Source organism: Giraffa tippelskirchi, chromosome 2 (genome assembly GCF_054371585.1).
Source record: "Giraffa tippelskirchi isolate mGirTip1 chromosome 2, T2T-mGirTip1v1.2.pri, whole genome shotgun sequence".
NCBI lineage: Eukaryota > Metazoa > Chordata > Mammalia > Artiodactyla > Giraffidae > Giraffa > Giraffa tippelskirchi.
In genome coordinates, this window is record NC_137276.1 from 28962598 (window position 1) to 28987288 (window position 24691).

At 37.1% G+C, this 24691-nt stretch overlaps 1 protein-coding gene across 19 annotated transcripts in view; it reads right to left on the bottom strand.

Moving 5' to 3' along the window:
* Positions 1-24691, bottom strand: part of SLF2 (SMC5/6 complex localization factor 2) — a 65331-nt gene that overhangs the window by 9213 nt on the left and 31427 nt on the right. For 9 of the 19 annotated variants that reach the window (XM_081548130.1, XM_081548108.1, XM_081548124.1 and 6 more), the window contains exons 10-20: positions 23866-23941; positions 22944-23085; positions 18396-18498; positions 17610-17786; positions 16115-16212; positions 15456-15543; positions 11915-12046; positions 11400-11477; positions 8803-8889; positions 6769-6837; positions 1469-4738 (exon numbers count right to left, since the gene is read on the bottom strand). In XM_081548130.1, the coding sequence (XP_081404256.1) occupies positions 4703-4738; positions 6769-6837; positions 8803-8889; positions 11400-11477; positions 11915-12046; positions 15456-15543; positions 16115-16212; positions 17610-17786; positions 18396-18498; positions 22944-23085; positions 23866-23941 (1086 nt within the window). In that variant the 3' untranslated portion in view covers positions 1469-4702. Of the gene's footprint in view, positions 1-1468; positions 4739-6768; positions 6838-8798; positions 8890-11399; positions 11478-11914; positions 12047-15455; positions 15544-16114; positions 16213-17609; positions 17787-18395; positions 18499-22943; positions 23086-23865; positions 23942-24691 lie in introns of those variants that run through there. The other 10 variants (XM_081548069.1, XM_081548163.1, XM_081548155.1 and 7 more) reach the window with 2 other exon arrangements.

Below are 24691 nucleotides of genomic sequence, written 5' to 3' on the forward strand. Positions count from 1 at the left end.
TGAGGTAGACACTAACAGATGAAGAAACTCAAGCTCAGAAAAGATAAGTAACTTGCCAAAGATCACATGGCTGATACTATGAATCTGGGATCTGAGGTCAGGACTAAGGGCAAGGTCAAGGCGCTTATCTTGGACAAGGCTGTGCTGCCTGCCTCCCAGTTAAGTACTTGAGGCAGTGTCTCTATTTTTGCCTAGGCTGTGACTCCCCACCCCAGTTGGAGAAACATGCTCACAGATGGTGGTCAGTTCAGTTCAGTAGCTCAGTTGTGTCCAACTCTTTGTGACCCCATGGACTGCGGCACGCCAGGCTTCCCTGTCCATCACCAACTCCTGGAGCTTACTCAAACTCATGTCCAGTGAGTTAGTGATGCCATCCAACCATCTCATCCTCTGTCGTCCCCTTCTCCTCCCGCCTTCAGTCTTTCCCAGCATCAGGGTCTTTTCCAATGAGTCAGTTCTTCACATCAGGTGGCCAAAGTATTGGGAGTTTCAGCTTCAGCATCAGTCTTTCCAGTCAGTATTCAGGACTGATTTCCTTTAGGATCGATTGGTTTGACAGGTGGTCAGTTTCCTCTTAATTAGCCCATCAGAAGAGAGAAGGAAATACTGGCATGGTTCTGGAACCCAAGGCTTCTGGCAACCATGCCTAGTCCTTCTATGAGCTCAGGAGACGAGTTTCTTCTGCGAGGTCGTCTCAACCTATGTCTCCCTTCGGCTGGTACAAAAAAAGTGAAAGTTGCTCAGTTGTGTTCAATTTTTTGTGACCCCATGGACTATACAGTCCATGGAACTCTCCAGGCCAGAATACTGGAATGGGGTAGCCTTTCCCTTCTCCAGGGGATCTTCCTAACCCAAGGATCAAACCCAGGTCTCCTGCATTGCAGGCGGATTCTTTACCAGCTGAGCCACAAGGGAAGCCCTCAGCTGGCATATCCAGAGCTATATCTGTCTGGCAGGTTGGAAGTGGTCCTAAGCTGTCTCTACTCTGCATGGCTTCTCCTTTCCTTGTTCTGAGCTCCAGAAAAAGGAAGCCAGGCCAAAGGTATTCTTTTCCAGTCCTCTTTGCCTAATAAAAGAAAATACCTTCACCTGGATTTCAGAAGGTAAGATTCATGAGATCTGTTTGTGTTGTTCACCACTGAATCTTAAAAACAGTGCCTGACATGCAGCAGCAGTACAGCTGTTGAATGCTTATGCTGAATGAGGTGATGTAAGAAAGAGATTACCACATTCCTGATGGCAGAGTATACAGCAAATTATTAACTGGGTATATAACAGTGAACTGTGTACAACTATGGCTCAACATGGTTCCTTTCCAGGAACAGGAAATATCAAACTAAAAAACTGACTGAAGAATCCAATCCAAGAGGAAGAAATAGGTTTAAAAACTAGGTGGGGCAAGGGAAGAAACAGGACGTTCCAGATACTTAACCATCCCCACTCCCAAACAAATATTACCAAACACGTGTTCAAACTGAGAAAAAGCCATTTTAATAGCAGACACATACATTCAGAGGACTTTAAACAAGATGTAGTATAAAATCTGTTAAAAAAAAAAAAGGAAATCTGCATTTACTTGTAAACTTCCTAAAAGCTGGTGGATTACCTGGCTCACAGGACTGCCCAGGGAAAACAAATGCACAGATAATGAGGTGCACCAACACTGTTAATGAGGAAGAAATAACTGCAGATCACACGCTACATGCCCAAGCCACCTGTACTCCAACGTGCCTCCTAAAGAGACAAACCAGAATGGTCCTCCTCTAATTCTCCAACTCAGTCACTCGCTAATGGGTCACCTCTTCAATTTTTTTTTTTAAATTTCAAAATTACTCTTGGTTTAAAGACTCCACACATTATTACTGGCCCATCCCCACCAACTATACTTATTTTGACAGAAATAAAAATGCAAATACTGCAACTGAGCCTGGATGACAACACGCCATTTTCTTCTACGTCTGGGGAGATTTTTGTGAAGTCAAAAGCAAGCTATTACTTCTACTTAAAAACAAAAACAAAATGCCAGCCTTCTAAAAGGTGACAAAGGCACCATTGCCATCAGGAGACAAACAGAAAATGTACAAATGTTACTTTACTGCTACATAGATGCATTTTGTGCATGGAAAGCCTCTTCACTTAACATGATATAACCAACAGAATTATACTTTAGGATAACAAGAAAAGCAGTTTAGATAAGGCAAACAGTTACACACAAAAGCATAAACACTTGCAAGTACCTTAATTTTCAGCTTGCAATAAGGGCAATAAGTTTGACATACATATCCAGCAAATTAGACAAGGTGATTTTTGACACAGTAATATTGCCAAACACACCACCACTCAGTGCAAGCTTTGTTTGCCAAGTCCAAAAAGTGACCTGACATTCTCTGTGCAATGAACATATTCCCCGCCCCCCACTACCATCCCATTCACAGGGCAACAGCAGCAGAAGGGAGACAAAGCATGGGGACTCAGAGAGTGAAGGATAATACTTGGTTTGGGAGAAAAACCACGGGCTACTTGTGCTAAAGAGACTCACAAAAATTTTTGAGAGCCCAATGCAAATACTGTTGGAATACGACCCGGAGACTAAGGATATCTACCAAGTCATAAATATAACGGTTCAAATTGATGTTTGGCCATTTATTTTAAAGGGACAGATGAAGAACTTTTTTCCAATGGAGAGAGACAATTAAAAATAGAGACTTTTCTTATTGGAACTCCTAAATAAAATGTATCAAAGTGGTTTTAAATTTGATGAGCAGTTATCTGCTGAAACTGCAATACAAAAGGGTCACGTAAAAAAAAAAACCTGAATAACCCACTCATTCCCCCTTTCAATGTACACGATTAGAAAATATTTACACACTGTAATTACAAGCAATATAAGCAGTATTTTATACTTTGAGATATTGTACACTTTACACAATGCAAAATGAGAAAAATATGAACACTTATAAAATTACACACAAATAATGTATATCTACAAAATATTAAATTACAGAGTGAAAGCCCCCACTGTTGGGCAGATAGATGCCAGAGTTTCAAGCTTCTGTCAATATAACTCTTTGTATCTATCTCATTAACCATTAAGTGGCATTTTCTAACAATACCCTTGAGAGGTAGTATCAAGATAATAATATTCTTACCAGTAAACGCAACACAGAATAAAACTTTTGTTGGTCTGACTCTTGAAGCCTCATTCAGTCAGGGTTCTTAGGGACTAGATTAACTTAGTCTTCCCTATAAAATCTCTAACTGCTCAATGTTTGACATGGGCTCAAAAGTTACTATTTTAAATGAAAATTTAAGATAAAATGCTTTTTACAGCTAAGCCTCAATCAGAGGTAGAAATCTATTTTTCAAAATTTATTTTCTCCCCTCTCAAACTATAAACATCAAGTCCAAACCCCTTCCCCTTCATCCCTCTCCCACAACTGGAGGCAGCAGAGTGCTCAGGAGAGCAGTGTCATCCAAGTCAATATTGAAAGAAAGAAAAACAAAGCTGGCATCATCTTTCAAGAAACCAACCCTCCTAAAGGGACACTCAGTCAACAAAAGAATTCTTCAGTTAGCTAGTAAGAGTCTATTACTACCGAAGGCTTCAAAGGGCCCTGGGCTAAGACCAGCACGTGCATTTCTCCTAACCCTCCACCATTGAAACCAAAGGATGGCTTTCCAGTGTTTAAGAATTTAGAGCAGCTGTGGTTTTCAAGTGCAACAAATTTAAAATACAAGCACACACACGCACACACATACATACATACACACGCGTGCGTAGTGTACCAAAGAATAAATGTCATTCAGGTCTCTGCCAAGGTTATATACTCATGAAAGTAAGGTTTTTGGAAATCTGTTCAGACTTTTAGCTTTTACAATACAGACTTCTGTAATATGGCTACGAAGGGCCAGAATTCTAAGATTTAGCCAAGATGCTAAGATTTAACCAGTATTAAAAATATATAAATGCATGTAAAATAAATCCAAAACAAACAGCGTATGTATGTTTTGGAATAAAAACAAAGCCACTATTTTATAGCTTAAACTCTTCCCCTTAAGGGGATCTGACAATGTACCAAACTTCTGTTTCTCAACTGTTTGTTTACATGTATTTAAAAAACCCAACAGATTTATAATCTTGAATAGTGAAGAAAAATGCCATGGATTGAAACACCCCAGTGGTTTTACAGAAGTAACAGAAAAGATTTATCCTTTCAATTACTAAACTCAGTTCTAAGCTTTCCCTTTGAGTCATAAAATAACTAAAAAGGAAAATTAAATCAAACTGGAATTGGATCTTGGTTTCCAGGTCCAGCTTTTCAAGTTGGTCCAAGCCCTTTCTTACATACTTCCTGTGATTATCCAAGTGCTACAAATACAATCCAAAAAAAAAAAAGATAACAGGCCTACAATTTAACAAGAGTAAAGAGGGGAAGGTTAGATATGCAACTGTCAGCTGCTTCTACCTCTCCCCTCTTAAAGAATTCTTCTCTTTTAAAAGGCCAGTTGCTTTAATTAATCAGATTATATTTCATATCTGCTTCAGAAATGGCAGTTTCTTCACTACCAGCTTCATTCTAGATATTCAAGTAGCACATCTGCCGCACATTTTCTTAGCTTTCCATTGGATTCTGTAGTATTCCTTTAGGAAAGGCTCTTACTGAATTTCTCTTGGTTCATAATTTTTTTGCTGCAACTCCTGTTAAGAATCTGGTACCCAAAAGTCATGAAGTTGCCCCTAGAAAAGAGAAGGGAAGAAAAAAACAGGATAAAGGAAAATCAGATTACGAATTAATCCTTATAAAACCACTAATCACCAGAAAATGGGCTTTGATAATGAAATTAATAAAATGTTGACATAGTACATTTCTCTGATAATTTATCGTAATCAAATTCAAGCTTCACATTTTATAGTCTAACAATTTAAGTATAAATTAGTACAAGATGTTTTCCTCAGCAACACACACAGGTGGAGGGATATATTTAAAAAGATTAATGAAAACGTTAAGCTGATTAACAAAGTTTTGGTATTAAATTCTTTTCTGTTTTAATGCTACATCAGCAAAAAATGGCTGACCTAAAAGAAGTCTATGGAGATTAGTAACTAAAACAAGAACAACAAAACATTAACATAATATTTCTCAAAGACTTCTGTGTTCCTGTTACCATTTATTACTGTAGTTGGTCTGTAAAAAAACAGGATGGTAAACTTAATACCAAGTGTTTAAACAATGCCCTTCTTATGGAAAGTCTCCTTAGATATAATACCAGAACCCTAAGTGACAAAAGAAAAAACAAAACAAAACTGGACTTCATCATAATGAAAAACTTCTGTTCTTTGAATAACATTATCAAAACAATGAAAGACAACACAGAGAATGGGAGAAAATATTGGCAAATTATGTACCTACTGGGGGAATTTGTATTCAGAACATATGGAGAATTCTCACAGTGAAAAAATGGACAAAGGATATGAATGGAGACTTCTTCAAAGAAAATGTACGAATGGCCAACAAACACATAAAAAGATGCTCAACATCATTAGTTATTATTAGTTATTAGGGAAATGCAAATTAAAATCACAATGATATTCCTCGTCCAACTCCCTACGTCTATATTTGAAAAATGGATAACAACAAATGTTGGCAAGAATGTGGAAAAACTGGAAACCTCATACATTCTGGTGGGAATGTAAAACAGTGCAGCCACTTTACCAATACACAAGTATTCATGGAAGCATTATTCACAACAGCCAGGAAATGGAAACAATTCAAATGTCCATCTAATAAGTAGATATATAAAATGTGATATATGCATATAATGGAATATTATTTGGCAATAGAAAGGACATACAACATGCCAAACATGCATTAACTTAATATTATGTTATGTAAAAGAAGCCAGTCATAAAAGACTACATCATATATGATTCCATTTGTATGAAATATAAAGAATAGGCAAATCTATTTAGACAGAAAGTGGATTAGTGGTAGCCTAGGGCTTGCAGGGAGTGGGGATGGGAGTGCAGGTGCTTGGGGAATGAGGAGTGACTGCTAATGGGTATGAGTGTCATTTTTTGGAGTGACAGAAATGTTCTAAAGTTAAACTGTAGTGATGATTGAACAACTGTGCATATACTAAAAAATACTGTATACTTTAATCGGGTGAAATGTATGACATGTGAATTTTATCTCAATAAAGATTTTAAGAAATACTCCACATGAAATAAGCCCCATTGGATGCAATGTAACATTTTAAAATAGGGTCAACCACCTTTGAAAATAAATTATGAATGTAAGAACAAACAAAAATTTTAAAAACATACATAAAGGACTATATTGGAATTTTCAGTTTATCTTAAGATATCTAGAAGTAAGTACTTTGTCATGCTTTTTTAGAACAGTATGAAGAAATAACATCATCAAATCAGTCAATCCTAAAGGAAATCAACTCTGAATATTCATTGGAAGGACTGATGCTGAAGCCGAAGCTCCAATACTTTGGGCACCTGATGCGAAGAGCCAACTCACTGGAAAAGAATCAAATGCTAGGAAAGATTGAAGGCAGGAGGAGAAGGGGACAACAGAGGATGAGATGGTTGGATGGCATCACCGACTAAATGGATATAAGTTTGAGCAAACTCTGGGAGATGGTGACGGACAGGGAAGCCTGGCGTGCCAGTCCATGGGGTTGCAAAGAGTCAGACATGACTGAGTGACTGAACAAAAACAAATTGAGAATAAATAAAACTGTTTAATAAAATGACACCTGAGTAGGCCGACAGTTCTGGATTATTTCCTGCCATTTTCCATGTATCCTGGCAACCAAGTCTTTTACCTTAAAAATATAAAGAAGGGGAAAAGAGATCAGATCAAAACAATTTAAGACTTGACACAAAAAACCTGATAATTGTGACACAAAAAACCTGATAATTGTGACAGACCCACCCCCAGCAACTCAATGTAGTTTCAACTCAATGTAGTTTCTGGCAAGAATAAACTCCTCAACTTCTAGAGGGGTTTTCAAGTCACAGTGATTAACTAAGACCTTTCTTCATCATCATGTCTAAGATACTGAATACTTAGGACTCCATTTTCCCATTAGTTAACTAAAGATCATCCAAAAAAACATATTTTCTGCCTTCAAGACACCTATTTTCAACTCGCTGGCTTCTGAACACCCAACAGGAAAGCTGAAGAGTGGGCTTCCCACTCTTACAGGACCCACTGCTTTGGCTGTTCCTTGCCTTTCAAGTTCTATTTGATTCAAGGTCACAAAAGAGGGTTGTTATTTGTTCCTTTTCACATTATCATGAGATCCAAAATTGAGTGTTAAGTCTCTCTATGATTCTGGAAAGTAGAGATGACTCGCGAACAATGTGGGGGTTTAGTGGTGCCAAGCCCCTGCACCATAGACAACCCTGCTGGTATCTCTGCCTCAAAAACAAAGAAAGTGTTAAGTGATTCACTCAAGAGCAGGAAGCTGAGATAGTCTGGATAGAATCTGTGTTGCTGAAAGGTAGACTGCACAATGAATCCTCTTTATATATAAATACCTGATGCATTCCTACATTTAGAGCTTTAGTAAGTCTTTGTATGAAACTCAAACTTTCCTATCACACTAGAGGATTATCAATTAGTTCTTGGACATAACTGCCTGACAAAATGTTTGAATGTATTTATGTATGTCTATTTTGGGCTGTGCTGTGCAGCATGTGGGATCTCAGTTTTCTGACAAGGCATCGACCTCATGCCCCCTGAAGTGGAAGTGTGGAGTCTTAACCACTGGACCGCCAGGGAAGTCCCAACAAAATATTTTAAAAGGGTCAGGAATTTTACAGTTGCTTTAGGTTTATAAAGTAAATTGTAAGGTCTGCTTTTTTCTCCATTTACAGTTTGGCAGATTCAGTTTCTCCAAAACAATCAGCACTTTTTCTACTAGAGGCTTGTGGAGAGGCATGCAATTCATTCATTTCATCAGGACCGCCCCCTGAAGCAATTTCCATAGATCCCTGTGTCACTCTTCACTCCAAGTAAGAGGAGCCCTGGCACCAGTCTATGCCCAGCCTCTTGGCTTTAAGAAACAAAAAACTTGGGGGTGGTTCCCTGTAGCATGTCTGTCAGCAGTAGCCACCACCACCAAGTTCTACGGGCCAGTAACTAGTCGATGTTCAAAAGAAGCTGTTTCTGAAACTGGTTTTCACTCTAAGCCAAAGAGCTATCTTCTACATGTATCTGAAAATCTGCATCTAATACAATTTTGTTAGTTGCTCCTCTTGGTATTTAACTTAAATCTATTAAAACAAACACAGATACTAAATCTAAATAGGCATTGTTGAAATGACTTTACAGCTAATTACAAAGCCGAAACCTCACTTTTAATGACTACCTAAACACAAATGGCAAGAAAGAATCACCCCTACACTGCAAAAGCTAAAGGATGATTAAGAATAAAAAGAAAAATCCTTAGAAGAAAACATTTTAAAAATAGTGGTGTTTCTGTTTCAGGAAAAATTGTCAAATTGTTTTATTAATACTAAAGTTGCTTTCCTAACTCCATATTCTTATATTCAGCTTTTCTGTTCAGCTTCCTGTCTTAAATGTTTTTGCTTTGAGATTTTTCCCTTTCACTTTCAATCTAGCTAGAAGTACTTAGAAGAACCTAATTTGTTATTAAAGGAGAAAGTCTTATTTCTAATGTTATATGTTCTTAAAAAAGAGGCTTATAGGCTTCCCTTACTCAAATATTAATAAACCCAAAGATAAACAAACAACAAAACTATTAAGAAAAAGGCATACTTACCTTAGTTCTATAAAACAGTCTTGCATCTTCCCTAATATCACACTTAATGTGCTTTTCCAAAGCCCCACAGAGGTGCACAAAGTGTTTCTGTGTAAAACAAATACAAAGGATGAAAACAACTTTAAAGCATTACAAATGAACAAAGAAGAGATTATGTAGCTAGAACTGACAATCATTTAAAAAAATCTACCTTAGCAATTTCTGATATTAACTGTCCAACATAGTAGCAGTCATATGAGTAAAATGTAGTGACTGCCGCAATAATCAGTTATAGCTTATTGCTAGTTAATGCATAAAACATACACAAAAATAAAGATTTTTGCATGTATTAAGACACATTAATGAAAATTAGCCCAAGTTCAGACTATGATGTAGTGCCCAGAAATGTAAGTCCTTCTGTTAACACGATCTCTAATGAAATATTCAAGTAACAGCTGATCTATTTCTCTATGAACAAAACAAGATCTAATAATAGTTCTTTGAAAAATTAAGTGTCTGAAGTTTTAGAAGTGTACAGTTCAAAAGAGTCACACTCATATATACTAAGGCAAGAATGTAAATGGACACTTTTGAGGAGGGAAATGTGGTAACAATCATTTTACAATAATTAAAATTTGAAAACTTTATAAACTTTGATTTAGCATTTCTACTTCTAGGAATTTACCCTACAGAAATGCTCCCAAAGGTTCATGTTAGTACTGTGTGTAATCATAGAAAAAGGAATGTTCATCAGTAAAGATTTTGAAATACTATAGTTTAATTAGACAGAAGTGCTACGTAATTTACAGTGGGGAAAAAAGACAAGTTGCAAATAATGTGAACAGCATGACATCATTTTTAAAAAAGTAATTATGTTAGGATATCCATAAATTATGGAGAAATTTACAGGAGGGCACTGGAGTATAAAGTCTTTCACCTTCTACCTTACATGGTTTTATAGTAACTGAGTTTTAACACAGTAATTAGTTTTCTAATCAGAAAAAATAATTAAAAAAATTTAAAGACCATATATAAGAACAGATGGATGACTGTGTGCATGCTATGTCGCTTCAGTTGTGTCCGATTCTTTGTGATCTTAAGGACTGTAGCCTGCCAGGCTCGTCTATTCATGGGATTCTCCAGGCAAGATACAGGAGTGGGTTGCTTTGCCCTCCTCCAGGGGATCTTCTCGATCCTGGGATGGAACCCACGTCTCTTCTGTCTCCTGCATTGGCAGGCAGGTTCTTTACCACTAGGGCCACTAGGGAAGCCCCACAGATGATTATATTAGGCTCCAATCAGGAGAGCAAACATAGTTCTACGTACAACAGTGTTTATAAAAACACAGGAAGCAGTCTTGTGTCCTTTTTGATCATGTCTAAGGAGATACAAAGTTTTAAACAGGGGTTGAATTATCTAAAGTGTGAAACATGGAGAATAAACAAGAATTTTCCCCACAAATGAGGAACACGATAGTATAGGAAGAATAAAATAATTCAAAATGAAAATCTTAACATGGGGAGATAATTTAGGAATGCATATCTGGAGTAGCCTGATTTACCATCAGTTTAATTTTGAAGGCAAACATTATTTCTAAAGAAAAAAGGAAATGGAGTGGGAGCAGAGATGGGAAGAATGGAGCTAAGAGCTGGCTCATTTGGTATTTGGTGATCTTGGTATTAATGTATTACACTTGCTAAGTTCAGAGAAGGCAATGGCACCCCACTCCAGTACTCTTGCCTGGAAAATCCCATGGACGGAGGAGCCTGGTAGGCTACAGTCCATGGGGTTGCTAAGGGTCGGACATGACTGAGCGACTTCACTTTCACTTTCCTGCACTGGAGAAGGAAATGGCAACCCACTCCAGTATTCTTGCCTGGAGAATCCCAGGGATGGCGGAGCCTGGTGGGCTGCTGTCTATGGGGTCACACAGAGTCGGACACGACTGAAGCGACTTAGCAGCAGCAGCAGCAGCTTGCTAAGTAATCATGGTTAAGTTCCACTCCAATAAGCAGAACAAACATTTGTAGACGAATAACTGTAAACAATATGGCTGCAATCCCTGGTTGAGGAACTAAGATTCTGCAAGTCTTACAGCAAGGCAAGAAAAAAAAATGTTAAGTTTGGACTTCCCTGGTGGTCTGGCAGTTAGGAATCTGCCTGCCAATACAGGGGACACAGGTTGGTCCAGGGACATTCCACATGCCATGAGGCAACTCAGCCTGTGAGCCACAACTACTGAAGCCCACACACTCTAGAGACTGTGTGCCCTAACTATGGAGCCTGCCAAGTTGCAACTACAAAGCCCACATAGGTCCTAGGGCCTGTGCCCCATAACAAGAGAAGTCACCGCAATGAGAAGCCCACACACTGCAACAGGAGTAGCTCCTGCTTGCTGCAACTGAAGAAAGCCTGCAAAGCAATGAAGACTCAGTGCAGACAAAAAAAAAAAAAAAAGCCGCAAGGTTACTATAACTTCTCCCTTTCCAGTGTACACTGTTATTTCTACAGTGAATCCAAAATGAATTTGATAAAAATTATATTTTCTCCTATATAAAAAATGATCATTATTCCATCAATAGTGGAATTAAAAACAAAAAGGACGAAAAAATACCTACCCGTTGTCCAGAAGAAAAGGAGTGAGAACAACTAACCTCACCGATTAAGTGAAGAAGAATGTAGGTCAGGTAATATGCCTGGTAGAGAAATGAATAAAGTCAACACCCGTGGATGAAATTAGCTAGAATACATGTCATTCCAGTTTAAACATTAGGGAAGTTGCCCAGGAAGGACTGGATTTGTTAAAGTTAACTGGACTGGTAAGTAAGCAAAAGTCAAGCATTTATCCCAGGTTTCTGATTTCTAATTCAAGTTCATTCCTTTTACCACCTCATGACTGCCCTAGTAAAGGGCTACGAAAAATACTCGCAGTATTAAATTACCAACAACAATCCTTTTATTTCAACCTTCAAGTTAACTGAAGGATTTTATGACAGCAATAAACAAAAATATCATTCACCATATAACTATGCTACAATGTATCTAGTCTCTAAATTCAGAAATGTCTATGGTTAGGAAGCTATCACAGGTTGTGCTCAAATGTATTCTTTTGAGATGATCTAGCCCTGGATACCTGCTTTTCAAGTTCCAAATGAAGACTATCATCAATAGTGCTATTTGGTTGTTCAGCTCTTTTCTTCAAGACCATTTTCTTCAACAAATCTGAAGGCTTCATTTGCACAAGATAACGATGTAAGACTGATATCTATCAAAGGAAAGAGGAGACAATGAAACATATTAGGCAATACACTTGCTCTTTCTTAGGCTTTTTTTTTTCGGTGTCCCCTGTTCATTTTGCCGTCTCTAATTTAGCTTCTTAAAGTTCAGTGATATCCATTTACTCTTTATTTAAAAGTCCCCAACTGAGGGACTTCCCTGGCAGTCAGAGGTTAAAAACTGCACACTCCCAGTGTAGGGGGCACAGGTTTGAGCCCTAGTCAGGGAAGATTCTGCATGCCATGTGGTGCAACCAAAAAACCAAAGTCTCTAACTGACCCACCAAGGTTCATGTGTCTTTTACATACTGTTAAACTTCATTGTAATAAAATGAGAGAGAAAAAAAAAGTCAGCTGCTTAAAAGGGATCTTAATTTTAATATTTTTTGGTTGCACTTTGAGGATTGTAGGATCTTAGTTTCCCAACCAGGGATTGAACCCAGGCCCGGGCAGTGAAAGTGCCAAGTGCTAACCACTGAACCACCAGGAAATTCCCTATAAGGGATATTAAATTTAAGATTTAGTACTTATAATTGAAGATGAAAACTTAAGGAGGAGACCAAATTGCATTACCAAACAGAGGTCAAAGAGAATACTTTTTATGAAAAATTATTTTAAAGTCAGCAAAGTTGAATCTTCCTCCTTGTGAGTAGAAGTCACTGAATTCTGGAAAGAATTCTCTTTTGATGGCAGTAATATCACTGAAAGGACTGAGAGCTATTTCTAATTACCCTGGTGGCTCAGGTGTGGTCCCCTCCATAAATCTAGAATCAAATCTACTTCAACTCTACTAATACAGAAACAGCTGTCCTTTTCAATCTCTCTGTCCCACAGCACCCTGAGCATACTTCTGACCACAACGGTTGGTTAATTGTTTCAACTACTACAGTTTGTTTTCAAGGCCAGATATCTCCATTTTATTTATTTTTAATCTGTAGGACATGATAGATTATCTTATACTGCACCGCAATTCAAACAAGAAGACCACCACATCTATATTGGATTCTATGTTTCAAATTCAACTACAAATAGCCCCACTAGTGCTACTGATGTTTGTAAAAAGCCTTCAGGACTTCTCAGAATGGGTTTTCTATAGGACATGTTTATATACACTCATATACTCATGATCTATTTACTACTGAACAAGTACTTAATTAAAGGGCAACCACATTTAAGCCAGGAAAAATAAACGCAAAAAAACAAAATGGCTGTCTGAAGAGGCCTTACAAATAGCTGTGAATAGAAAAGAAGTGAAAAGCAAAGGAGAAAAGGAAAGATATACCCATTTGAATGCAGAGTTCCAAAGAATAGCAAGGAGAGATAAGAAAGCCTTTTTCAGCGATCAATGCAAAGAAATAGAGGAAAACAACAGAATGGGAAAGACTAGAGATCTCGTCAAGAAAATTAGGGATACCAAGGGGACATTTCATGCAAAGATGGGCTCAATAAAGGACAGAAATGGTATAGACCTGACAGAAGCAGAATACATTAAGAGGTGGCAAGAATACACAAGAACTGCACAAAAAAGATCTTCACGACCCAGTTAATCACGATGGTGTGATCACTCACCTAGAGCCAGACATCCTGGAATGTGAAGTCAAGTGGGCCTTAGGAAGCATCACTACAAACAAAGCTAGTGGAGGTGATGGAATTTCAGTTGAGCTATTTCAAATCCTAAAAGATGATGCTGTGCAAGTGCTGCACTCAATATGTCAGCAAATTTAGAAAACTCAGCAGTGGCCACAGGACTGGAAAAGGTCAGTTTTCATTCCAATCCCAAAGAAAGGCAATGCCAAAGAAGGCTCAAACTACCGCACAATTGCACTCATCTCACACGCTAGTAAAGTAATGCTTAAAATTCTCCAAGCCAGGCTTCAGCAATACGTGAACTTCCAGACGTTCAAGCTGGTTTTAGAAAAGGCAGAGGAACCAGAGATCAAATTGCCAACATCTGCTGGATCATCGAAAAAGCAAGAGAGTTCCAGGAAAACATCTATTTCTGCTTTACTGACTATGCCAAAGCCTTTGACTGTGGATTACAATAAACTGTGGAAAATTCTGAAAGAGATGGGAATACCAGACCACCTGACCTACCTCTTGAAAAACCTGTATGCAGGTCAGAAGGCAATAGTTAGAGCAGGACGTGGAACAACAGACTGGTTCCAAATAGGGAAAGGAGTATGTCAAGGCTGTATATTGTCACCCTGCTTATTTAACTTATATGCAGAGTACACCATGAGAAATGCTGGGCTGGAGGAAGCACAAGCTGGAATCAAGACTGCCAGGAGAAATATCAATAACCTCAGGTATGCAGATGACACCACCCTCACGGCAGAAAGTAAAGAGGAACTTGATGACAGTGAAAGAGGAGAGTGAAAAAGCTTAAAGCTCAACGTTCAGAAAACTAAGATCATGGCATCTGGTTCCATCACTTCATGGGAAATAGATGGGGAAACAGTGGAAACAGTGAGAGACTTTATTTTTTGGGGCTCCAAAATCACTGCAGATGGTGATTGCAGCCATGAAATTGGTCTGATGTTGAAGCTGAAACGCCAATACTTTGGCCACCTGATGCGAAGAGCTGACTCATTTAAAGAGAGCCTGATGCTGGGAAAGATTGAGGGCAGGAGAAGGGGACGACAGAGGATGAGATGGTTGGATGGCATCACTGACTCAATGGATGTGAGTTTGGGTGGGCTCCGGGAGCTGGTGTTGGACAGGGAGGCCTGGTGTGCTGCAGCTCATGGGGTCACAAAGAGTTGGGACATAACTGAGCGACTGAACTGAACATTTAAGCTCTATAATTTATAGACTAATATAAAAATAGGTACAGGGTTCGATGCATGATACAGGGCGCTCGGGGCTGGTGCACCGGGATGACCCGGAGGGATGGGATGGGGAGGGAGGTGGGAGGGGGGTTCTGGAAGGGGAAAACATGTACACCCATGGTGGATTCATGGCAATGTATGGCAAAACAAATACAATATTGTAAAATTAAAAAATAGATAAATAAACTTATTAAAAAAAATAGGTACAGGATGTAATTAACATTTAATAGTTTGCAATTTCTAATCTTGTGATAAAATTGCTAATGTTGACAAGGTGAAATAATTAAATAATGTCACATTTATATAGCATATTATGATTTTCCCAGCACTTTTTATAAATTAATTCATCTAATTGTCCACAACCATCCTTCGTGGCAGATGGTGTGATACTGTCTCCACTTCATAGGTAAAGAAACTGGGTCTCATTGGTTAAATACCATGCAAAAGATTACATGAACAGTATTTGGCCTAAGAGTTAAGCTCTAACTGCAGGACTTTTGACATAGGATCCATCATTTTTTTGTATACGTCTCTCCCACTTATTAAAAGAAAACAAAAGTGCTATTTATACCTGCAGATTATTCACATTAGGGATATCTTCACGTTTTTCATCCAAAAGCTTTGAAATAATCACTAGGCTGAGGCACTGTCTCAGTTGCCTGAAATTAGAATTTTAAAGTATTTAGGATGCGTTTAATCAATACTGTTTAAGAAGCAAATGAATGAGCCAAAAGAAGTTTTTCTAATTTGCAACACAGGTAATGTTTCAAGAGATGCTATATAAGAATATATAAACTTTATTAGAACTGTAACATTTTCATGTAAAATATTTGTACACAAAGTTAAAGTTGTCTGAAGCGCAGGAAAACCGCTGAAAGCCTTTACCTTTGACCCTGACGATTTACTGTTAGAAAATCTATTTTATTGCTGGACTTCCTTTTTATTAAAGCAAAAAAAAAAAAGCGAGTTGATTCATTTTTGTGGTATATGCCATCTATATTAAGTTATCAGACAAGCTAAAGCTAAAAAAGCTAAAATCAACAATCAAGACTACTTCAAAGTGATCTGAGTTGAGATCAGAATCAGGGTGTCAATGCCTTTTCTTATAATTTAATATCAAATAAAAGACTCTTAACATTCAAGAAATGATGAAAGGATATAAAGAACCTAAAAGCATTTCCTTAATGTAAAAACATGTTTTTCTAATGTTTCATTCTCACTTTTCAATACCTTCCACGTGATGTCCAGTTAGGGACCAGCTGTACCAACCAGAGAAGGTTGTGGGGATGAGTGGAGAGTTCGTTTATGGCCAGACAGAGTTCAGGTACCTGAAAACAAACCATGAGCAAAATTTTTCACATAAGTTAGTGGAATCAAGTATTTAACAGATCATCCATGTCCCTTCTTGACTTAAGATTACAAAAAGAGCACACAGATTCAGTTTTATCTTAAACTCTAGAGTAAACTGAATAAATGCATTTATCAGAATTTTATTTAACTTTTGTGTTTTGTGCTACATCATATCCACACTGATTTTAACAGTCCTTCAAAGAATAATCTAAATACAAATACCAGTTTCCAAAGGTATATAATAAGAGTTGCATAATACATGTTCCTGACGAGGGAGTTTTTGAATTTAGGAATCCTCAAGTTTACACTATTCAAAATAATCCCTTAGTAAGAGTCGGGAAGATCCCCTGGAGAAGGAAATGGCAACCTACTCCAGTATTTCTGCCTGGGAAAATTCCATGGACAGAGGAGCCTGGTGGGCTACAATGAATGGGGTCCTAAAGAGCCAGACACAACTGGCCAACCGAATTTTTTTAAAAAAAAGGAAAGGAAGTACAGGATAAGGGTAAGAGATGTAGCCTGCCAGGCTCCTGTGTCCATGGGATTCTCTAGGCAAGATACTGGAGTGGGTTGCCATGGCATCCTCCAGGGGATCTTCCCAATCCAGGGATTGAACCAACGTCTCTTTTGTCTCCTGCATTGGCAGGCAGGTTCTTTACCACTAGCGCCACCTGAGAAGCTGAAGACTGATTACATTTTGATAATTGCTGAAGCTGGGTGATAAGTACTTAGGGGTTCATTAAACTGTTTCCCCTTCGTTAGCACGTTTGACATTTTCTACCAAAAAAAGGTTGAAAAACATAATTTTAAAAAATCTAACAAAAATTATACATGTTTACCCTCAACGGCCACAGAAATTTAACTCAAATTCTTGCATGTGTGATTCACTCTATCATTTCATTTAGGTCTCTGTTCAAAGGTCACTTCAGAAAGTGACCTGCCTCATATCAAATAGCAGAGGATCCCTGTCTTGTCGTGCTTTATTGTAATTTGTAGCATTTACTATAACTTAATATGATATTATAATCTACATTTACACTGTTTATAACCTAACCCTTTGACTAAAAAGTGCTGGGAGAGCAAGGGTTTTGTCTTCACACAGCTTTACCTCTAGCACCTGTATTAATAATACTTGGCTCACAGTTAATCCCCAATAAACATAACACAATTTTTGTTGAGTAAACAGCTTCAGTTTTAGAAAAGATTCAGTTTCATGAATTAAATACAGTTCCAGCAAAGATAGTCCTTTCCTCAGTTAAGTTTTCATCTGCTGAAGATCTCAACTTAGGTTAGAAACTGTCAATTCTGCATGCACTATGAAAGTCAAACTGTGATGGTATACAAAAAGCAATACTAAAGCTTTAAGTAATGTTACCTTTGTGTTCCAATCTCTGATGTTTTTCATCAGGTTTATTAAGAGGCTCTGAAAGTCCACTAGAGGAATCTGTTTCAATTCTTTTTCCAAACTCATTTTAAACAACATTAAGATCAGTAACATTATTTCACGATCCTGGTAACCTTCTGGATGTATAGATGTACACAAGCCTAGAAACTGTGACACACATCAGAGATAAAACAACTCAAGGAAATATATTCTGCTTGAAGAGTTTACAGTACAAAAACTTTTTGACAAAAAATGCAAATGGGAACTATACAGAAACCAAAACATCAGCTGTCTAGGAAAAGGCAAAAAACATTCATGTTAATAGTTGAATTACTAAGTATTTTCTTCTCCATTTTTAATTTTCAAGATTTTAACAGTTCAATATCACTACTGATTTGATTCAGTCACTAAAGATGTTTTAACACTTATTAATTCTTGGTCACTAAGGTATACTGTAAATAACAATTTTTCTTTGTATATTCTAATCCTAGAAAATTATTGATTTCAAAAATACTAGTTTCAAAAAGCTTCTTGGTAAAGGTATTCCTAGAGCTATTTAAATCACATAATGCTGATTTAAAGTTCCCTTTTGCTCATAATATTAAAACAAAAATAAAACAGCAAAAACGAGTTTTAATACAAAGAATATTGCTAAGGAATTTCAGACACTAGAAATGCCATGGTAAAACACTAGTGATTTTGTTTGAAGATCGCTAAGCAAAAAACTAAATGGTCCCAGCTCTGTGCTAAAGACATACAAAACAGTTTTTTTCCTACCTTAACCACATTTAAAATGTTGGTTTCAGGGAGAGATGAAAAAATTGGCTTGTAAGATGAATCTTCATTTTCTTTCACCCCCAATGTCATCTGTGTTTCAGAACTATAGAAAAGTGAAAAAGCAGTGAGAAATCAGGAATAAAATTCTGAGAAGCACTGAACAACAAAAAGTTTATTGAGGTATAATTACATACGATAAAAGAAATAAAATTTTGATGAATATGTATATAGTACTGTACCCACCATCCCAACCAAGAAATAGAACATTTCTATTACTTCCCAGAGTCCTTGTCAGATCTGAGTTAATCAGGTATCTCCCACTCCAGGTAAATTTGATTTCCATCTCTATACATTAGTTTTCCCTTGAACAGTTGCTTTTTATAAGGCAATCTCCCTGTTGCTCTTGGTGTCTGAGAGCTATGTAGAAGATGGCTCTAACTACAAAGAATTCAAAATACTTAGACGACTCATGAGTGGCCCAATAAAACTGCCACAGCAATATAAACAATTCTAAGCATTTCAATTTTGGTTGAGGAAATCAGTGAAGGTTCATGGCAGAGTGACAAGTGAACCTAGCCTTCAAAATATAGGTAATATTTTCTTAATTTTTTTGAATAAATAACCCTTTCATATGGTTAAAAACAGGTTAAGAGATATTAAGGCACAGTGTGCTGAAGAGAATGGTCCTTGCAGTCTAGGCCCTCAGCTGCTCATTTCCCTTTCCCATGGACAATCACTACTAGCTTCAGTCCTTCCTCCCATAGGTATTTTATATACATACAAATAAATATGAATATACCTCTCTCCAATGCTTTAATAATTGTATCTTGGAGATACTCCTATAACTACATGTGAAGAACCTTATTTTTTAAAATATCTGAGTAGCTGTAGTGACTATTAGATGAAGTACTATATACTAAGCCCCCAGAACCATGTCTGGCACACAGTAAAAATATGGAAGTATTGGTAGCTCTACTCAAATAAACAGTGCTTTAAGAAGTGAGACAGATAAAATTTTGGTAAGCAGACACTGAGGATGGAGGTGAGGAACTTGCATGAGGAAGATCCAATGCAGCAATGGCTAATGTGAAGGAAGAGTAAGAGAATCAATTTGGTTAGAACAAAAGGGTGAACAAAATATAAAACAGGTCAGAGTCAATTGTAGAGTCTTAAATACAGGTGTAAAGGTTTAAAAGTGGAGAAGAAAATTTTCATAAAAGGAATCCTCTAACAGTGAAAAGAAGAAGTATATCGGAGGTGGAAAGCTCCCAGGAGATTTTTGCCATGCTAGACATGAAAGGAGGATCTGAATTAGACTGATGCTAGGAATGAAAAGGAAAGAACAGCTGTGAGATAGATACAGTTAGGGAACACAGGGATGTGACAATTAATGGAATATAGAATAGAAAGAGGTTAGAACTAAGTCTGTATATCCTACAGACTAATGCTAAAGAACTGTTACTTGAATCCTTTAATGTCTTACTCACCCTATCTGAATATTTACTCTAACAACCTTCAAATCTACTATTTGGATGCATATTTGTGAATATGCATACACATAACAGCAAAAATAGACAGGCTGCACATGAGTCCTAGTAAGAGAAGAGTGAGTTGTGGTCATATCTCAACAGGATTTAGCCTCGTGCTCCATGCTGTTTAAACAGGTATTTCACTATGCTTCACTCATTCTTTCACCAGCTCACTCTTGCTCATCTGTGTTCATCTTTGCCTACCACTATACAGCAACAGTAACTTATAGCCACCACCTGGCTGCAGTCACCAAACCTGACTGAGGCAACTCTTCAACTGGTAAATAATCAATCAGAAAAACTATTATTGGCATTTATTATGTCTTAATGAAATCATTATATCTTTACTTCACTATTTCCACTATAGTACCTGTTCACTAGAGTGAAGAGAAAAAATTCAAATCTGTTGCATACATACAAAATCACCACATACTACTCAGTTCATTAAATGTTAAATAATAAAATAGTATTAACTTTCTAAATATAGGTATTTGAGTATTTTGGTCATTTTTTTGGGGGGGAAATATTGGGGTTTTTGAATGATCTGAGAAAGCATTATGTTTCCTATTTACAGTGATAGAATACAGTCTTAATGTGAAAATTTGTTATCTAATGTATTTTCAGATACATGTTACATCCAAGCAACAAGGAGGAATCCTGTATGTCATTGAAAGAGATGAAGATTTTGGTTCTGGATATACCAAATAACAAAAATTTTGCATTTTTAAAAAAAGTAAAGATGAGTATATTTTCATAAAGTTTAAGAACTGTTTTTCCTTTTCTATTTACTTCCTTTGTCCATTTTTCTAATAGTTTTAAACTTTTTCTTATTAATTTGAAATTAAGCCCTTATCCGTGACCAGAGTTCCATTCATAGTTGACGATTACACAATGCAGGGGTTGGAGCACCTGCCTGCCAGAAAGTCTAAAATCCTTGTATTAGGTATAATTGGCCCTGTATACATCTGCAGATTCAGTCAACTGATGATCGTATAGTACTGCAGGCTCTTCAATAACCTGGGTGTGAACTGCGCAGGTCTACTTAAAAGTGGGTTTTTAAAAATAGTAAATAATATAGTACTATTATGATATACATATTCTCCCTCCCACCCCTCAATTTTCTTTTGACTTTTGTTTATGGTGATTACTGTCATAGAGATTTTTCTTTAAAAAAGTGGTCAACTCTCCTGGGTATTATTTTTTCTATATGACTTTAGAATCACTTGTAGAGTCCCAATTCCCCTTGCCCCCACAAAAACCTGACAGGTATTTCTTTAATTTTGCTGGAGTATAGTTGATTTACAGTGTTGTGTTAGTCTTCATTTTTAATTAGGATCTCATCAAGTTCACAGTTTACCTTAGGGGGAGCTCTAATGTATTTATGATGAATTTTCCTACTGTTCTCTTTTGTTCTTTAGTAATTTTACACACACATACACACACACAACTTCTATTTAAGTTTATGCCTAGGTATTTAACATATTTTTCTTTCTTACTATTGTAAATTAAGTGTATCTTCCAGTTAGCTCATATATCCAAAGGTTAGTAACTTCTCTTTAACATCGTACCCTGCCTTCCATACCAAATATTCTTACTAGTTTGTCATTGCTTTTCAGTTGACTCTTAGGCTTCTATGTATACATTAAATCACCTTTTCTGCAAACAGTCAATCTTTCACCATTTCCAATCTTTGTATCTTTTTTTCCCTTATCTAATTATTTTGACTTATTGTGTTTGAGCTTTCCTCTTCCCAGGCTTCAAGGCTGAATTCTTTCTTCCCTTTGGTTTCTGCCCTCTAAGGTTGGTCCAGAGGTTTGTGTAAGCTTCTTACAGGGTGAGATCTATGCTGAGTTTTGGTTTGTTTGTTTCTCCTCTGATGGGCAAGGCTGAGTGAGGTGGTAATCCTGTCTGCTGATGACTGGGTTTGTGTATTTGTTTTGTTGTTTAGATGAGGCATCTTGCATGCAGTGCTATTGGTGGTAGGGTGATACCAGGTCTTGTATTCCAATGGTTTCCTTTGTGTGAGTTCTCACTATCTGATACCTCCTAGGGTTAGTTCTCTGGTAGTCTAGGGTTTTGGAGTCAGTGCTCCCACTCCAAAGCCTCAGGGCTTGATCTCGAGTTTTGCGTGGGGGGCCTATATATTCTTTTCTGCTGGTCAGGTACTCCTGTCCGCTCTCAGTTGGTGTTTGGCATGCACTTCTGTGTCTGAAGGTGTATTCCTGATGTATCCATGGAGAGAGATGTACTCTACATCCACCTACTCCTCCGCCATCTTGTTCTCCCCATGAATTAAACAATTTTTTTCACGGAGAATACAGAAAGCGTTTGTATGAAGATTTGGTAGTTCAGAATTTTTCCAAGGGGAGCTGATGGAGAAAGTTCCTTTTCTTCTTATAGACCATGGACTCCACTACACAGAAGAGCCTTGCTGGCGTGGGCAAGCAGCTAGGCCTGCAGCTCCTTCGGCTCCCACCATATCTTCCCTTCAGCCTCTCCAAGTCCTGGGCCTCTCCGTATATTTTCCTTGATGAGTTCAGATACAAAAATCATCAGGTAGATGGAACCACATGAACAGCTTCTCTCTGTAGGCAGCCCTGTCCTGTGGCAGAGGGCGTGCCTTTGGGCCAGCCCACAGGAGGGGGCGGCTGGGGGTGAGGACTGGGGGTGAGCCAGAGGCGACCAAGCTTGAAGCAACTGAGGTGACTGAGACGGCAGTAGCTGCTCATGGCCTAATTGTTTTGGCCAGTAGCCCCCAAATAGTCGTAAATAACAATGAGCAGTCTCATTAAAAAGAATTTTTTTTAAATTTAAAAATGTTTCCATTTTTTCCCCTGTTAAATATGATGATGGCATTTAGATTTAGATGTTAAGAATGTCTCTCATTCACGATCCATTTCAACTTTGAGAGATTTTAAAAAAATCAAGAATACCAAATTTATCAAATGAATATTAAACTGTTGTTATACAAATCGTTTAAAAGATAATTTTTGGAGTTAAAAGCGAAAAGAACACTTACACTAGATTGTCTTCATTAAAGTCTGGCTGAAGATTCTCCAGAGGAAATAAAGATCTAAAATCAATTCCCATATTGAAAAACACAGCAGCTATATCAGACAATGATGGAATCCAGGGCCAAATTGGTGAATCACTGAAGGTATCTAGTTAACAGAAGAAAATATTTTATCCTAAATCCTGGGTTGACAAACCCTCAGTTGTAAGATGATAGTTTGCATGTGAAACATGAGTATCATGATTTCATAGAAATGGCAGCTGGTAATAAGTTAACAGTATAGTTATTTAGAATAATCATATAGGAATTATAGATTTTCAAATAAATATGAAGGAAATGACATTTATGAACAGAATATCTGTGACTGACGGATGATAAAAAGGTGCAACATAGGAGGAACATTTTGAGAAGACTGGAAAACAGTAAGAACAGTAAGAAACCAAATACTGCTAACACAAAGATTTTACCATGTACAGTGTCTATGTAGTCCCAAGTCTTACAGGTAAATCATAATGCTTGTTTCATTAAAAGGGATCCCAAAGGTGAGAATGCAACTGTCATACTCTTACAGTGGATACTTTCAATCTTCTCAGGCATAATCAGTACAATACTGTTGCTCACCAAAAAGCCATCAAAGTTAATTGGCTAATTAAATAAATAAACTATTTCTCTTTACCCAGCACAGTAGGCCATGACTTGGTAAAAATTAGGTAAGGGCTGCCACTTGTAAGATCTTATACCCCTTTTCTCAATGCAACTAGAAAAATGCACTCTCTTTATTAGAGTTTCATTTTATTATTAAAGACTTTATATTAAAAAAATAATTTTTTATATTTCCAAATATCCTAATGTTTAGTAATATGAAAGAGATCATGTACAAAGCAACCAAAAATTCATGCTACTAATCACAGTAAATTTGTATACTCACCATTTCTTATTGTTATTTCCATTAATGTACTTAGAATCTGCATAGATACAATACAGTCTGTATGAACTGACATCATCTGTTGAAAGTAGATAAAGAGTATAGAGAGAGAAGAAAGAGCAAAGAGGGTCAGAGAGATTAACATACTCCACCCAACATAATATACGAGTTGGAATTTAAATACAGATCTGATTCATAAGTCAGAGTCCTTTCCATTCTAACACGCGCTTTTTTTTTTTTACAACTTTCATTTATAATTAGATAAATATAATATTTAAAATGATCAAAAGTACATTTCTAGTTTGTATCATACCATGAAACCAAAACACCATAAAGGAGAAGGCTACTAAGCTGATCGTCACATCACGGCAAAAATCAAATCACGAACTAGTAAAAAATATTTTACAAATATACAAATTAATATGTCAATGTGAATTTTTAAAAGCTACTCAGTATCACTAATCATCAAAGAAACGCAAAAGAAAAAAAAGACATATCGTTAGTTGACTTCAGGATTGGTAAAGATCAGGAGTTGTAATAATACTCAGTGTTCACAAGAGTACTAGGAAAGAGGTAGTACGCCCAATGTGAGTGTCATTTCGTAAAAACTGTAAAGTCTATCCGGTAATGTTTAAGCAAAGTCATTGTCCTTGTACTCTGACCTACTCAGGCTTTTTTATGTACAAAAATTAACATATGGAAGCATATAATTAGTGTAATTTCTACAAGACAACTTTTGGGAATAAAATCTCAAGTTTAACAGACATTAAAAAATTCATAACATAAGTTATTTTAAAGTGGTTTTATAGAGGAAACATATCATGCTTCT